Here is a 16871-nt window from a genome sequence, read left to right on the forward strand (position 1 = left end):
CTGAATCCAGCCTCTGTACCCCGACACCAAATTAAATCTCAGAGACAGAGTTTCGGGTGAAGTAGAAGAGAACAGCTTTATTGCTTTGCCAGGCAAAGGGGCCACAACCCGCTAATGTCCTCAAAATTATGTGTCCCAACCTGGATGGGGGTGTGAGGAGTTGTTTTTTTTTTAATTTAATTTAATTTAATTTTTTATACAGCAGGTTCTTATTAGTTATCTATTTTATACATATTAATGTATATATGTCAATCCCAATCTCCCAATCATCCCATCCCCCCCTTTCCCCCCTTGGTGTCCATATGTTAGTTCTCTACATCTGTGTCTCTATTTCTGCCTTGCAAACTGGTTCATCTGTACCATTTTTCTAGATTCCACATATATGCATTAATATACGATATTTGTTTTTCTCTTTCTGACTTACTTCAATCTGTATGACAGTCTCTAGGTCCATCCAATGGTCTTTATAAATGTTTAAATTATGAATTCCAGCAAAACTGACAACTACTCCACTCTTCCAGTCACATTCATTTTCTTCAAGTGGTATTATATTAATTTAAAAAATATGTCAAGAATTAGTTTTTGAACTTGTAGGAAGTGAAACTCTGCTTCTTTATGTGATTCCTATCTCCTATTTTTTACAAACTTTGAAATTTCCACCTTGTCCTAAGATGACATGGGAATGCTCATGGATCACAATTCATATGATTCTGTTATTACTTACAGGTCTCACTTAAAAAATAAACACAGAGTTAAGAAAGTGGTGCACATTTTATTCTAAACTTATTGCTACTTAGTAAATCACCTTATCAGCAGGGAGATGATATTACATCAGGCAGTGTGTATGTTACCTGAGGGAGTAAATCAGATTATGAAATAGGGTGCATAATTTGGCTTGGAACGGAAACATATCTTTGAAGATATATGACAGAGCTAAGAAAATATGTATTTCTAAAATATTTATGACTAAGTTCTGATTAACTACCAATAACCTGTCATTTTATAAATTCTTCTTCCTTTGAAACCAATGTTTGGATATATTATAGAAAAACCCATATTTCCTCTTTTAAGTTTAACCAACTCTGTTGTGGAAACCTTGCCATAAATAAAATGCACGAATTTCAAGTGTATAGCCAATGAATTCTGATGAATGTATACTACTATTACAAATAAGATATAGAATATTTCCATGACCCGCCCCCCCAATCTTTTTGTACTCTTCCCCAGTCAATCTACCATCCTCCAACCAGGCAACCACAATCAGTAGATTTGATTTCTATCACTATGCATTAGCTTTGCTTGTTCTAAATACATGTATACAGTTGACCCTTGAACAACAAGTGTTTGAACTGTGCGGGTCCACTTATATACAGTTTTTTTTCCAGTAAATACTTACTACAGTACTACACGGTTCACAGTTGGTTGAATCCGAGGATGCAGAACCACAGATGTAGAGGAACTGCAGATACAGAAGGCCAAGTATAAGTTATACACAAATTTTTGACTATGCAAAGGGTCGGTGCCCTTAACCCCTGTGTTGTTTCAAGGGTCAGGTGTACTTGGAAGTTTACAATATGTATTGTTTTATATCCAAAATTCTTCTGTTACAGGAAATGGTTTTGAGTGTTGTATTAGTTTGCTAGGGCTGCCATAACAAAGTACCACAAACTTTAACAGAAATTTACTGTCCCACAATTGTGGAAGCTAGAAGTCTGAAATCAAGGTGTCTGTCATGCTTGGTTCCTTTTAAAGGCTGTGAGGGAAAATCTGTTCTATTCCTTTCTCTTAGATTCTAGCAGCCTTCAGAGTTGTTTGGATTGTAGATGATGTTCTTACTGTGCTTCACATTGTCTTCCTTCTGTGCATGACTGTCTTTATGTCCAAATTTTCTCTGTTTATAAGGACACAATCATATTGAGTTAGGGTCTACATGAATCACCTCACTTTAACTTGATAATCTGCAAAAAACCTAACAAATAGGCTCACATTCACGAGTATTTGAGGCTAGGACTTCAAAATTTTTTTTTTTTGCGGTACGCGGGCCTCTCAGTGTTGTGGCCTCTCCCGTTGCGGAGCACAGGCTCCAGACGCGCAGGCTCAGCGGCCATGGCTCACGGGCCCAGCCGCTCCGCGGCATGTGGGATCCTCCCGGATCGGGGCACGAACCCATGTGCCCTGCATCGGCAGGCGGACTCCCAACTACTGCGCCACCAGGGAAGCCCCAAAATATTTTTTAATTGAGATATAATTGTCATATAACACTGTAAGTTTAAAGTGTAAAAATGTGTTGACTTGATACATTTAGATATTGCAATATGATTGCCACTGTAGCATTAGCTAACACTCCTATCGTGTCACGTACTTCTCATTTCTTTTTTGCAATGGGAATAATTAAGATCTAGTCTCTTAGCAACTTTGTTGTTTATAGTACAGTATGGTTGTCTGTAATCACTACATTGTGCATTAGATCTCCAGGACTTATTTATCTACTAGTTGCAGGTTTGTACCCTCAAACAACATCTCCCCACTTCCTCCTCCCCTCAGCCCCTGGTAACCACCATTCTGCCCTCTATTTTTATGAGACAATTTCCTAGGTACTTTGCATTTTCAGATAAGGAAAAAAATGAGGAAGAATTAAGGAAGGAAAGGAAAATTGAAATGAATCCTCCAGGCAATGTAGACTTTCAAGTTTGGAAGAATGAATAAGAAGCAAAAGAACAGAAAGGAAAAGTCACTCAGGGGTTTTAGCTATGAGAGAGAGGAGAGGGTGAGGGAGAAGGGGAGGGAAGAGAGAGAAAGGATAGTTCAGTCACTTTCCTCCCATAGAAGTATTTCTGACTTTCAAACACAGAATGCCTGGCATGGCACTGAAGAGATGAGAAAAGCTTGTAGGATAGCTCAGTTACAGTGCAAAGCAAAGAAATCCAGAGGTGAAATTAAAGATCAAGGAGTTCTCCTTGGCAACCAGAAAAAAGCTGGAAACAGTTATAAAGCTCCAAAACCACTCTAGTGCTAAGATCCATGTCTTACTGAATAGGAAACTCCCAACCATGCTCTCAAAGCATTTGAAACTGTGTTGAACTGAATCACAATAATACAATACTGTAAAATTCCTAGAAGATGACATAAGAGAAAACCTAGATGACTTCAGGTGTGGTGGTGCTTTTTTACATACAACAGATTTGCAAAAGACAAATCTGATAAAGGATTGTTATCCAAAATATACAAAGAACTCTTAAAACTCAGTAATTTAATAAATGATTAAAAATGGGTCAAAGACCTTCACAGACACCTCACCAAAAAAAGATATACAGATGGCAAATAAAATGTGAAGAGATATCCCACATCATATGTCGCCAGGGAAATGCAAATTAAAACAATGAAATGCTACTACACATCTATTAGAATGACCAAAATCTGTAACACTGACACCAAGTGCTGAAGAAGTGGTACAACAGGAACTCTCACACATTCCTGGTGCAGCCACTCTGATGGTTTTTTAGAAAACTAAACATGTTTTACCATACAATCCAGCAATTGCATTCCTTGGTATTTACCCAAAGGAGTAAAAAATACATGTCCACACAAAAGCCTATAAAAAGCCTACAAAAGCCTGGATGTGTATTGCAGCTTTTTTCATAATTGCCAAAACTTAGGAACAACAAAGATGTCCTTCAGTAGGTGAGTAGATAAACTGTGGTATATCCAGACAATGGAACATTATTCTGTGCTAAAAAGAAATGAGCTGCAAAGCCTTGAAAAGACATGGAGGAACCTTAAAAACATATTAAACGGAAGAAGTCAATCTGAAAAAGCTACATACTGTATGATTCCAGCTCTATGACATTCTTGAAAAAACAGAACTATGGAGACAGTAAAAAGATCAGTGATTGCCAGGGAAGGGCTGAGGAGAGATGAATAGGCAGAGCACAGAGGATTTTTAGGGCAGTGAAAATACTCTGTATGATTCCAAAATGGTGAATATATGTCATTATATATTGACATATATAATGACATATATAATGTATAATACCAAGAGTGAACCCTAATGTAAACTATGAACGTTAGGTGATTATGATGCGCCGAAGTAGATTCATCTGCTGTAACAAATGTACCACTTTGGTAAGGGATGTAGATGATAGAGGAGGCTCTGCATGTGTGGGAGCAGTTGGTATATGGGAAATCTCTGTACCTTCCTCTCAATTTTGTTGTAAACCTAATACTGCTCTAAAACAATAAGATATTTTTTAAAAAGTTTGTTAAAAGTTAGGCTGGTTTCTCCTCACCCCAATTTATGCCAGGTGGGTTCTTCTATTTACTTTTCTGTTGATGGGGGAAGAAGGGGGACACCTCTGTATATCCTCCCTTTCATCAAGGACTGTCATTATGTGGACTATAGTTCCATTAAGTTTATTTGTATTTTCAGCATTATGATGTTGTTATTTTAAACAATATATAATTTGTAGCTTATCCAGCATATTTAATTGTTAGGGTGTGAATGTTTTTTGTAACTGTTTATATCCACACCAGAGTACTATTTATAAACATATTAAAACACAATGAAATATTTTATACCTACCCACAGATAGACCATTTCTGTTGCTTTTTATGCATCTATAAAGATTCAAGTTCTTCTGGTAATGAAAATTTCAGTTTGTTTCTCTCAAAACGTTTTTATTTTACTTTCATAATTTATGAATATATAAACCCCCACCCAGTTTGGCAGGCCTTTCTTTTTCTGGAAGCTCTTTAAAGAGATTTCTCATTGTCTTCCATCTTGCTTTATTCCCAAAGAGAAATCAGTGAGGAGTCAGACATTATTTTTATTTTTATTTTGTTCACCATATCTTTTTGTAATGTGTCCTATTTTAGGGACTGCTCTTAAGATTGTTTTTCCTCTTTCTTTGGTTATCTGCAATTTGATTGTGTTGTGTCTTTGTGGGTTTTTCTTGTTTTCAGCTTGGATTTTTCGGGTTGTTTTTTATCACAAATTTGAAAAAAAGAAGTTGCCTTTATTTCTTCAGATATATTTCTACATTACAGCTTTCTTCTAATACTCCAATTATATGTATGTTTGACTTTTTAATATTTTTCCACAAGTCACTGAGTTTTTGTTCACTTTTTTCCCCATCAGTGTTTCAGTATAGTTAGTATCTATTGTTCTGTCTCTATGTACAGAGATTACTGGTGTTCTTTTGATAACTCTCTCATTTCTGGTACTTTGCCCCATAAAGTCAAGCCACCTGAGACTCTGCACTCCGATCTCAGTTCTCTTCAATTGAATAAGACTCTTCATGCTTTGCCTTGTTTTCCCTCCTTGTGATGTGGTTTGGAAAGTGTCTCTAGGGATCAATGATAGGGTTCATTTTTTTTAATTCACTTTTTCAAGGAACACAGTTCTCTGCTTCCTTTTCTCCAATGTCTGAAACGACATTTTACATATTTTTGTACAGTTTCTTTTTTTTGTTTGTTTTTTTAAATTTTGCTTATTACTGAAAGGCTAAGTACTAGTTATTCTGTCATGAGCAGAAGAGTAAGACTATTTCATTTGCTGAGAATGACAGTTCATATTCATTACAACCACATTTAATATGACATAAAATAGGCATAAAATAAATCAAACCTATAGGAATAGGTTTTATTTAGAAAACTAGGTGCATCATTTCTAGAATAATTATGTATTTCATATTTTCATCAATTAAACATTTAAGTGATTTTCTGCAGCTGTTTTCCCTTTTGGTGTTTAAAATTACACGTACTTTTTGAGAATTTTAATCATGTATGCGTTAGTATTGTTATTTATTTATTTATTTTTCTGTACGCGGGCCTCTCACCGTTGGGGCCTCTCCCGTTGTGGAGCACAGGCTCCAGACGCACAAGCTCAGCGGCCATGGCTCAACGGGCCCAGCCGCCCCGCGGCATGTGGGATCCTCCCGGACCAGGGCGCAAACCTGTGTCCCCTGTATCGGCAGGCGGACTCTCAACCACTGCGCCACCAGGGAAGCCCAGTATTGTTATTTTTGATGATTATTTTCAAGAGCAAATACTTAAGATCAAGATAGAAATGAAACTGTCAAGTTTTTTAAAAATAAATTTGAATAAATACAAGTGCACTAAGTTTTTTTCAGAAAAGGAAAATGGAATATGACATCTTGGACTCACTGTCAAGTATTTTGATGACTGCTTTCCATAAATTATCTTCAAAAATCCACATTATATCACATGAAACATTCTAATAGTTAAGGAGCTCAGAGCATTTGTGGTAAATTTTCAGCCTTTTTTATATTTGAGAACAGGATCCTGTATTTGCAGCTAGGATGTGGAGGTTGTACTATTTTCAAGATAGTTCGTAAAGATGAATAAAATTTAATTAACAATTAATTACTTTCAAGTATCTTGCCACAAGGTTAACAAATACAAATATTGTCTCTTTTTGTTTATGCTCAGACTAGTAAATTGAAATACTTGCAAATCTCTAAATATGTCTAAGCTTTTGAATTTACAAGATGTCTTTTGGAGGTTTAGTGGAAATTTTCCTGAGCTCCCACCCTCCAGTCTGGGCTGAATGTCTCTTTTTTGTGAACCCAGGGAGTGCCCTGGACATATTTCAAAAATAGCACTTAATTGACAGAATTATAATAATCTGTTGACTTCTTTGTTTTCACCAGTTGATTTTAAATCTCATGAGGTCATGAATGGTATATTTTTTTTATCCTAGGGTCTACTACACAGACAATACAGAGTTAATATTTTATATTTGGTTAAATAAGCAAGTGAATAAATTGTTTCTATATTCTAATTTGCATAAAAAAGATTATTTTAGTAGGAATATGAACTTCACTCAAATGACTAGATGCTAACACTATATTTTGTGTCTTCTCTTACAGGCTCTTAAAACTGATCTACAATGGAAAAATTTCTTTTTTATCTGTTTTTCATTGGCATAGCAGTGAAAGCTCAGATCTGTCCAAAGCGTTGTGTCTGTCAGATTTTGTCTCCTAATCTTGCAACCCTTTGTGCCAAGAAAGGGCTTTTGTTTGTGCCACCAAACATTGACAGAAGAACTGTGGAACTGCGTTTGGCAGACAATTTTGTTACAAATATTAAAAGGAAAGATTTTGCCAATATGACCAGCTTGGTGGACCTGACTCTATCCAGGAATACAATAAGTTTTATTACACCTCATGCTTTTGCTGACTTACGGAATCTGAGGGCATTGCATTTGAATAGCAACAGATTGACTAAAATTACAAATGATATGTTCAGTGGGCTTTCCAATCTCCATCATTTGATACTGAACAACAATCAGCTGACTTTAATTTCTTCTACAGCATTTGATGATGTCTTTGCCCTCGAGGAGCTGGATCTGTCCTATAATAATTTAGAAACAATACCATGGGATGCTGTTGAGAAGATGGTTAGCTTGCACACCCTCAGTTTGGATCACAATATGATTGATAACATTCCTAAGGGGACTTTCTCCCACTTGCACAAGATGACTCGGCTAGATGTAACATCAAATAAATTACAGAAGCTACCACCTGACCCTCTCTTTCAGCGAGCTCAGGTCCTAGCAACCTCAGGAATCATAAGCCCATCTACTTTTGCATTAAGTTTTGGTGGAAACCCTTTGCACTGCAACTGTGAATTGCTGTGGTTGAGGCGTCTGTCCAGAGAAGATGACCTGGAGACCTGTGCTTCCCCAACACTTTTAACTGGCCGCTATTTTTGGTCAATTCCTGAGGAAGAGTTTTTGTGTGAGCCTCCTCTCATTACTCGTCATACACATGAGATGAGAGTCCTGGAGGGTCAGAGGGCAACCCTGAGGTGCAAAGCCAGGGGAGACCCCGAACCTGCAATTCACTGGATTTCTCCTGAAGGGAAGCTTATTTCAAATGCAACAAGATCTCTGGTGTATGATAATGGAACACTTGACATTCTTATAACAACTATTAAGGATACAGGAGCTTTTACCTGCATTGCTTCCAATCCTGCTGGGGAAGCAACACAAATGGTGGATCTTCACATAATTAAGCTCCCTCACTTACTAAACAGTACGAACCATATCCATGAGCCTGATCCTGGTTCTTCAGATATCTCAACTTCTACTAAGTCAGGTTCTAATGCAAGCACTAGTAATGGTGATACTAAAATCAGTCAAGATAAAATTGTGGTGGCAGAAGCAACATCATCTACGGCACTGCTTAAATTTAATTTTCAAAGAAATATCCCGGGAATACGTATGTTTCAAATCCAGTACAATGGTACTTATGATGACACCCTTGTTTACAGGTAAGAAAAATTAAGCAAATTTTTGTACTTGCTGTGCATCTTAGTGTAGGACTTGATAATCTACTACTGATTTTTTTCAATCAGCAGTGCTACTCTGTGTTGTAATTAAAGTACTCCACTTTTTTTAAAGTATATAATGTAAGGCTTGTGAAAGGTGAATACATGTGGAGAAATATTTTGAATGCTGTTATTTTCAGAGAGTTCAAATTTATATTTAATATTATGCTTACTTACTTTTTCCCCCTCATCTAAGAGATGTGACTATCAGAGAACAAGATTGATTTATCTTAAAAATTCAAAAACATACCAGAACTTACACATCCACATGAGTGTTCTTTCCTTCAAGGAAGTCACATTGGGAGGCTATACTATTATCCCAATAATGCTGCCATTGCTCAAAGCATTTTTGGAATTATCTTTAGAACCTTCGTCATACTATTTTGAATATCCTCAGTGGTGGCAAATCTTCGTCTTTTGAGGGTGAATTTGAATTTTGGAAACAAGCAAAAGCCATTTGGAGCCAAGTCTTGTGAATAAGGTGGGTGATCAAGATGGGTATTGCCATTTTTGGTCAAAAATAGGATGTAACTATAAAATAATGAGACTGATTTTTTGAGTGATTGAGTTATGTGTGTGTGTGTTGTCTCATATACACTGGTTCTTAAGACAGTTCCAAAGAGAAAGTTTATAAGTATTTTGAGCAGTGAAAGTATCAGTGGAGTTAAATATGTAATCTCTGGGTAAGGATATTTGTGGAGAATTTGCATCTGACTAAAGAATTTCTGGTATGTTTTTCTAAAGTTCAGCCTCATTGATTTATAGTCACATCTTGTCCAATTTTCAGTTGGAAATATACATTTTTACCTCTCCATATAATTTTACTCATGATAGACTATTGTTACTCCTAGGAAATGATGTAAAATCATGGCTTTGAAATATACATGTGTATACGTGTATATATATATATATATATATATATATATATACAAATATATATATTTTGCCTTTCAGCTTTTCTGAAATAAGGTAAAATCAGATTTTATATATCCAGATGAATTCTTGAAGATAATTTGATTTTTGCTCATGTATGGAAATGAGAGAAATTTTTTTTAAAAATAAGCTTGGGCTGGTAGGAAAAAACAAAACTGACCTAGCTAACCATGTGACCAATGCTGGGCAAGGTTCTACTTGGCTGAGTTTTAATTTTCTCATCTTTAAAAGGAAGAGATTAGAGTAAATGGTTTCTAATATTCCTCTCATCACTAAATGTATGGGGATGTAGACTGCGATGCGTGTATATTAGCATATAGTAGTTTGCTGTTGTCATACTCAGCTTTTCACTTAGGCTATGGATTATTTAACCCGTTGTCAAAGATGAGCATCTACCCCTATCCCTTACTTTCCTGTAGCTACTAGACATTCTATATACTTTAAACGTTAGCTCTGTAAAATAGGTCAGTTTCTATTTTCCAAATTCCAAGATTTTAATCCTTCCATGACAAGTAAATTCTCTTATGACCCTGAGGAAATTGCTTGAATTCCTGACCTTAATGTTTGTCATGTGTAAAATGGTGATAATGCCTACCTCGTAAGTCATTGTAAAAATGAAATCATAATGCATATAAAGTGCTAAGTAATGCCTGGCATTTCTTATGCACTCACTAAATGGTAGTGATCTCAACCACAATACATACTCTAGCCTAAAAGTTTCTTGGTACATTTAGAACACATTATTTAGGTTATATAATAGATTAGCATTGCCAAGTCTTGAAATTTCTAAAACTCTTTCAGAGAAAAAAGAGAGTTTCAAGCCTATTTTCCAAATTAAATCTTAGTCATATATGGTAGCTACTGAGTAGAAAAAGGTAGTGGAGAATAGGAGCCACAGAAGACTTTAGTGATACAGTGGATTCAGAGGTGTCTTAAACTCTTATCAAACTTTACAAACTATGTTGTGAAAGTAATTTCATCGGCCCACAATGGGGAGGATAAGGGATTTATGCTCTGGTCAACAGCTTTGCCCTGCTCATGATTCTAGGATAATATTACGCATCAACCTCGTTTATAGATAAAAGCATACTGGGAACCAAGTGTTGAAGACATAAGAGAGGGTTGAGATCTGTAAATAAAGTACTTTAATCTTAGTAATTATCTTAGTTATTAAAGATAGATTTAATGGGTACCATTCCATAGTAGCTTATAACTGATTTGAAAAAGAAATACTCTGAATTTCATTTCCATTCTGGTTTCTAATGTGATTGTCAGTGTTTTCCCTTCCTTCAAATTGGCTTTTAGTCACAGAGGTGTTGTAAGTGCTAAATGGATTTGTTTAGTAGTCAGATAATGTCACAGTCACACCTTTCAAAAGTAATTTGTCATAAATGATTTTTTAGCAGTGGCTTTTATTAGGAATTCTGCTTTGCCAAGCAATGTAATTAGTAAGCTTGTCAAGACATAGTGCAGGCACCGTTAATATGATGCAGAATCCAACAATTACTTTTAGCCATTTTAACTGGGTAAATATAAGATTAGATCATTTTCTCATATTTCATATGTTATAAATGTGATTATCTTAATGAGTACTAAAATGAAACAGAACTAAAGTCATAATGACTGTGTGTGTATCTGTTTTGTTTTGTTTTTAATATTAACACAAATTCCATTGTCCCTCAGAATGATACCTCCTACGAGCAAAACTTTTCTTGTCAATAACCTGGCTGCTGGAACTATGTATGACTTGTGTGTCTTGGCAATATATGATGATGGCATTACTTCCCTCACTGCCACAAGAGTCGTGGGTTGCATCCAGTTTACTACGGAAGACGATTATGTGCGGTGCCATTTCATGCAGTCCCAGTTTTTGGGAGGCACCATGATTATTATTATTGGTGGAATCATCGTAGCCTCTGTGCTGGTTTTCATCATCATTCTAATGATCCGGTATAAGGTTTGTAACAATAATGGGCAACACAAGGTCACCAAGGTCAGCAACGTCTGCTCTCAAACTAATGGGGCTCAAATACAAGGCTGCAGTGTGACGCTGCCCCAGTCCATGTCCAAACAAGCTGTGGGACACGAAGAGAATGCCCAGTGTTTTAAAGTTGCCAATGACAATGTGATACAATGTTCAGAAACTTGTTCAAGTCAGGACTCCTCTACCACTACCTCTGCTTTGCCTCCTACCTGGACTTCAAGTACTTCTCTGTCCCAAAAGCAGAAAAGAAAGACTGGCACGAAGCCAAGTACCGAACCACAGAGTGAAGCTGTCACAAATGTTGAGTCCCAAAACACTAACAGGAACAACTCAACTGTCTTGCAGTTAGCTAGTCGACCTCCTGATTCTGGCACAGAGGGACCCACATCTAAAAGAGCACATTCAAAGCCAAGTAAGTTTCTCACTTTGCCTGCTGAGAGATCCAGAGCAAGGCACAGGTACTCCCTGAATGGAGAATTAAAGGAATGCTATTATTATATTAACTCACCGAACACATGCGGACTGTTTTCTAAAAGAAGCATGTCTATGAATGCGATGTTAATTCAGTCCAACAGTTCTGATGGGCATAGTGGAAAAGCAACTCTTTCAAATTCTGAGTGGATATTGGAAAGCACTGTGTAACCTATTATTTCTTTTTAATGAAAAAATTATTTTGAGAACTCACATAGGAAATTGGAATTTGAAATCCCAGTCTTATCTCTCTGATTCATGGCTAACAGAGCCATGGCATATAAACCCTCTAGGGTATAGTTACTTCATATATACATGGATATATATGAAGTAACTTCATATATATCCATGTATATATGAAGGTCATATATATAAAATTGTTTAGGGAAAAAGCATGACAGCAGTGCCTTCCCCATTCTAGGACCAGCTACCAGGTTCTGCAATAGCAGACCACAAAATAAAAGTTGTCGTATGAAAAAAAAAGTCTTGCATAAATAATGATATTTCCTCCAGTCTTACAAAGTACCACCTATGGATGATTGGTAGTTTTCAATGAGTAGATTGTATATTTTCTTTCAATGACAGTGGTGTTTGTTTTTAGGCAAATATTTTAGAGAACAGCTCTGTGTTGTCATGTTGTTTAAAATAAAATAGTCAAGTATACCCAGACAGTGTTAAAATAAGTACCCTTCTAATCAACATTCTTGGTTCAGGTGCCTTAATGGGTCTAAGATATTTCTCGTCTATGACACAGCTTTTTCAGTGGGAAGCAGAAGAAAATGCAATTGATTTTTCATTTGGCAAAAAATGCCAATTCAGTTTTAAGTCACAGGCCAGTTTTAAGTCATATGCATCTGCGTGGGCTTATGAAGGTGTTTTCATTCATTCAGTACACATTTGGTGACCAAATGAGCTTTATATTTTTCTTAATGCAAGTTAAATAGGGAAACAAAAATACAAAACTGCCTTTATCAAAGGAATATTTATTTTTATCACCAAGTTAAATAAAAATCTTCTAATAGAGTTCTTATTACATTTATAAGCAATATAAAGTCATTGCTCATTAACCAGATAGTAGTTTCGTTTTTGCCTTCTGCTCTGTAATTCTGAATTTGAATGTTTCTCTCTGAGTGAATGTATTTATTATTTGAACCAAAACTTGTGATGAAATTTAATTAGAAATTATACAGCTTAGTGGGAATATGTCATTTAAAAAAGGATTTTTAATTTAGTCACACAGTAATATTGCTCCTTGATAATATGACATTCTTGGACAGTCACTGAAATCAAGGTCTATAGAGAAATGTTCTATCTACTTGCTGAAATTTTTTACAATATTATATGGTAACTTAATGGTGTTTAATTAAAGATCAGTAAACAGGACTTTGGGGGTTTTTTGTTATTGTTTTGTTTTTGGGGGTTTTTTTTGAGAATAAGGTTCATGTGGGAACGTTGCACAAAAAACTTTAGCCATAATATAATAAGATACGGACTTTATGTAAATTACTCTCTGGGAGTAAGTTAAACACATAGTAAAAGTTTAGTAACTCTTTCAGATTACTTGAAATACCATTTAAAACACAGGTGAAGAATGTCCGTTATTGGTTTAATTTCCTCTTGTTGGAAGCATTTATAAAATTTTCAGTTAATTTCAACTTGACCAAGGCACATATTATACATGATTTATCGTAATAACATTCAAAAGTGGATTAGATTAAAGCAGTTAGAGATTACTTTCTGAGCAACTCATGAAAAAATTTGTCTAATGGGCTTTCATTACCTTAGGTGTTTCCTAAATGTCTTCCCTGCCCTGCTTCTTTTTCTGAAGTTTGTCTTTCACATTTCTAAAATATAATCAGCCTTCCTGGTATATAGTTCTTGTAAAGAATAAATGAGATCACATGTGTGGTATTATTTTGTAAAATCAAAGCATTGCTCAAAGTGAAGTGTATTTTCAACACTATGTCTGTAATAATGCTCTAATCCCAACTAAACATTTTTAATTAACACCAGTTACTTAATTCTTCATGAAGTGCTGATTGACAAAGGCATATTATTTTTCACCTTCCTAGTTTTTACCTGCATAGTATTAAAATATCCTGAATATATAAAAGATTTCAAGACTTAAAGAAATGAATCCCCAAACAAGGAATCTCTGGCACAATGAACATTGTGGTCAAGGGGGCGCTGAAATCACACAGAACAGGCAGCAGCTTAGTGTGTCTACTCCAAGCTACTGATTAACTTATGTTCTATTTTCCAGTTGCCTGGATTTTTTAAAATCAATTTCCTGCTTATGCTTCTAATGAAACTTTAATTAAATATATTTTATTTCTCATAAACATTTAGAACTCATAATATCTAATCATGTGAAATTTTATTCTGTTTGACTAAAGCCATTTAAACCATTTAAATTGTTATTGCTTTTACAAGACTCTTTTTAGGGTGAATTAACCAAATGCTTGAACACTTGTTCTACAGGTGTTAAGAAGGCCTGTGTTCCTATCTTTCAAAAAGTTTATATTTGAACAAAATATGTGAACAAAACTTGGCCTATCAAGAGGGTCAGATGTTATTTGGTGTTGTTGATAAGTATATGAAAAATGTTTTGCTCAGGGCAGTTTCAGTGTGAAGTGGCTGAAAGATAAATCTATGGGAAGGTTGGGGGTGAATAAAGGTGCCTGGTATAATATCCAAAATGCAGTAGTTACTCAGATGAATGAATGAGCAAATGGATAGATGAATAAATAAGTGAATGGAGCCAGGGAAGAAAGCTCAATATTAAGAATTTTGATTAATTAGCACAATGGAGATTTGTGATCCAGATATTATATTACTATAAGCAAGAAATTCTGTCCCTCTTGTTGTTTTTCTTTCTGTCATTTCTTACATTCCTTATTTAACCAACTACATATATGTGATTCAAAGCATATGGTTTTGCTGTTTGTTGTTGCTGACTGTGTATAGGTTGTATATGTTGTTTTTGCTTCCTTGTTCTTAATTATTCTTCTTTAATTTTTAGTCATTTTACACTATGGTTTCAGTTTGTTCACTAACAAACTGACAAATAATATATTTACAGATATTTACTCCAAACTTTTTTTAAAATTATATGTATTTCTGTGTTACTTTTTGTTTTGGATAATTGTCCCCCAATTTGAAAATGTCAAACTATTATTAAAGTAGGTCTTTTTAAAGAAAAGTATATATAATAGATAAGTTCCATAAAGGAATAGTGAAGCATCTGAAGTAGGCTCAAAATCCTAAGAAGTAATGAAGTTTGGTTTGATGAATATTATTTATTTTTAGTTTACAAATAGATTAGCACAGAGGTACATTAAATACAATCATTTAAATTAGATACAATAACACCTTTGCTGAGAACAACACATTTTCTACATTTTTTTTCTAACCATTAAATGTATTAGTTAAGTTGAGGTCACAGTAAGCTTTTCTATGCTTTTAGACAGTTGATTTTAGCTACTTTGCAGATATAGTTCACTAAAAAAGTTTTAGAATATATGTTTTTGAGCTATTGTAAGCCACCTATAGACATAACAAGTTTACTACCTGAATGATACATACTTTCTCCACAAGAATTTAAAGAATTTTTTAAAATTATATGTCTTCCATTGTCTACAGGAATCTTCTTTATTTCATGAAGTATTTTCTGCTTTGCCTTAAAGCACTCAAAAAGTACTTCCAAACTAAATTTTAACTATTTTATTTGCTTATATTACTGTAAGGAAATTAATATTCATTTATAAAACTAAAAAATTAATAAAACAATTATCACAAAGTTCACATCAATAGCCTTTTACTTCCTAAATTTTAGTATTTCCCCCTCTGTTTATTCATAATAATAAAGTTAAAAACAATCATTAAAATACCAGTAGTTTAAAAAATTTCAAAAACATAAAGCATCTTCTTGTACCAGAATTGTGAAAGTAAATGGGGTGTTTCTTCCAAAGAAGACTGCAGATACGAGCCCATTTTCTTCTCGGTGTGGCAGAATTCCAAATACATTTTATAATGATAAGCAAGCAGTGTTCATTTATTTTAGACAGAATGAAGACTATGTACCCCCTTTCCCTTGCTCAGCCTTCCCTTGAGTCTCAGGAAGAGTCCAATCTTTCCACTTCAACAGCATATGTGGAAGCTTCTGTGTGTGAGTGTGTGTAATGTGTTTTGGGGAAAGGACTTCAGCCCAGAGGTGGATTGGATGGGAATAGGATTTTTCTTATCTTCCTCCATTGGTAATAAAACACTAATAATCATAATAATCATAATGACAATTTACCTTATAGTGTTTGTGAGTTCAGTGTTAGTTGAGGTAAATTTATGGATAAAAAATCTCACTTTTAAAATTTCATAGAGGAAAGAGAAAATAACCAAAATTAATGACTGGAATTTTAAATATAATTGTTTCAGAGCTCTGTCTTTCAGATTACTCGGTCCTTTCCCTCCCATGCTAGATAAATACATGCTGGGATTACAAATACAATTAGTTTTGTCAGGTTTGGGATAGGTTGTTTGTTTGTTCGTTTTTTGCAACAGAAACCATCCTTTTAGCAGTACAGAATAAAGAATGGTAAACGTATTACTGAGATCGAGTCATCCTAATCGTGGTGTTATCTGAAGGGGGACATAGAAAGTAACAGTTTGTAACTGGGAGTATATTAAAGTATGAAATTACCTCTTTAAGGTAATATTAATGCATCTGCAATTTCATCAAATGTCATAAATATTCAATATAACAATAATCAGTGTACCACTGTCTTCTGATTTTTTCAGCTATTTCAAAGTCAAAATTTAGGATCTAAAGTTACCATCAACGTGAAGGGACTTATGGAATATACTATGTGGGCTCTACCATAATGTAATGGCCTAATTATTTTTTTTCTGTATAATGTGAACATGTCTTGTTATTGCTTTCATGTAAAACCTAATCTCCAGAGGTCATTGTAAATTTATATGAATATTTATGCTGGAGGTTTTATCAAAAAGTATTTTGTACTGTTCTCATCACACTCACCTGTGAACCCTTAGAATGACATTTTCCTGAGACACCTAATTTTTTCTTATAATTGTGTCCCTTCTTAATGACTAGAGTATTTGCTTTAAAATGGGACAT

At 34.8% G+C, this 16871-nt stretch overlaps 1 protein-coding gene across 6 annotated transcripts in view; it reads left to right on the forward strand.

Moving 5' to 3' along the window:
- LRFN5 (leucine rich repeat and fibronectin type III domain containing 5) overlaps positions 1 to 16871 on the forward strand; it is a 254699-nt gene that overhangs the window by 231860 nt on the left and 5968 nt on the right. For 4 of the 6 annotated variants that reach the window (XM_027111126.1, XM_027111127.1, XM_027111128.1 and 1 more), the window contains one exon: positions 6888 to 8292. In XM_027111126.1, coding sequence (XP_026966927.1) covers positions 6908 to 8292 — 1385 coding nt within the window. In that variant the 5' untranslated portion in view covers positions 6888 to 6907. Of the gene's footprint in view, positions 1 to 6887; positions 8293 to 10965; positions 11679 to 16871 lie in introns of all 6 variants that reach the window. The other 2 variants (XM_027111122.1, XM_027111123.1) reach the window with 1 other exon arrangement.

This window comes from Aethalodelphis obliquidens, unplaced genomic scaffold, assembly GCF_003676395.1.
Source record: "Aethalodelphis obliquidens isolate GAN/ISIS:26980383/991018 unplaced genomic scaffold, ASM367639v1 scaffold10, whole genome shotgun sequence".
Classification (NCBI taxonomy): domain Eukaryota; kingdom Metazoa; phylum Chordata; class Mammalia; order Artiodactyla; family Delphinidae; genus Aethalodelphis; species Aethalodelphis obliquidens.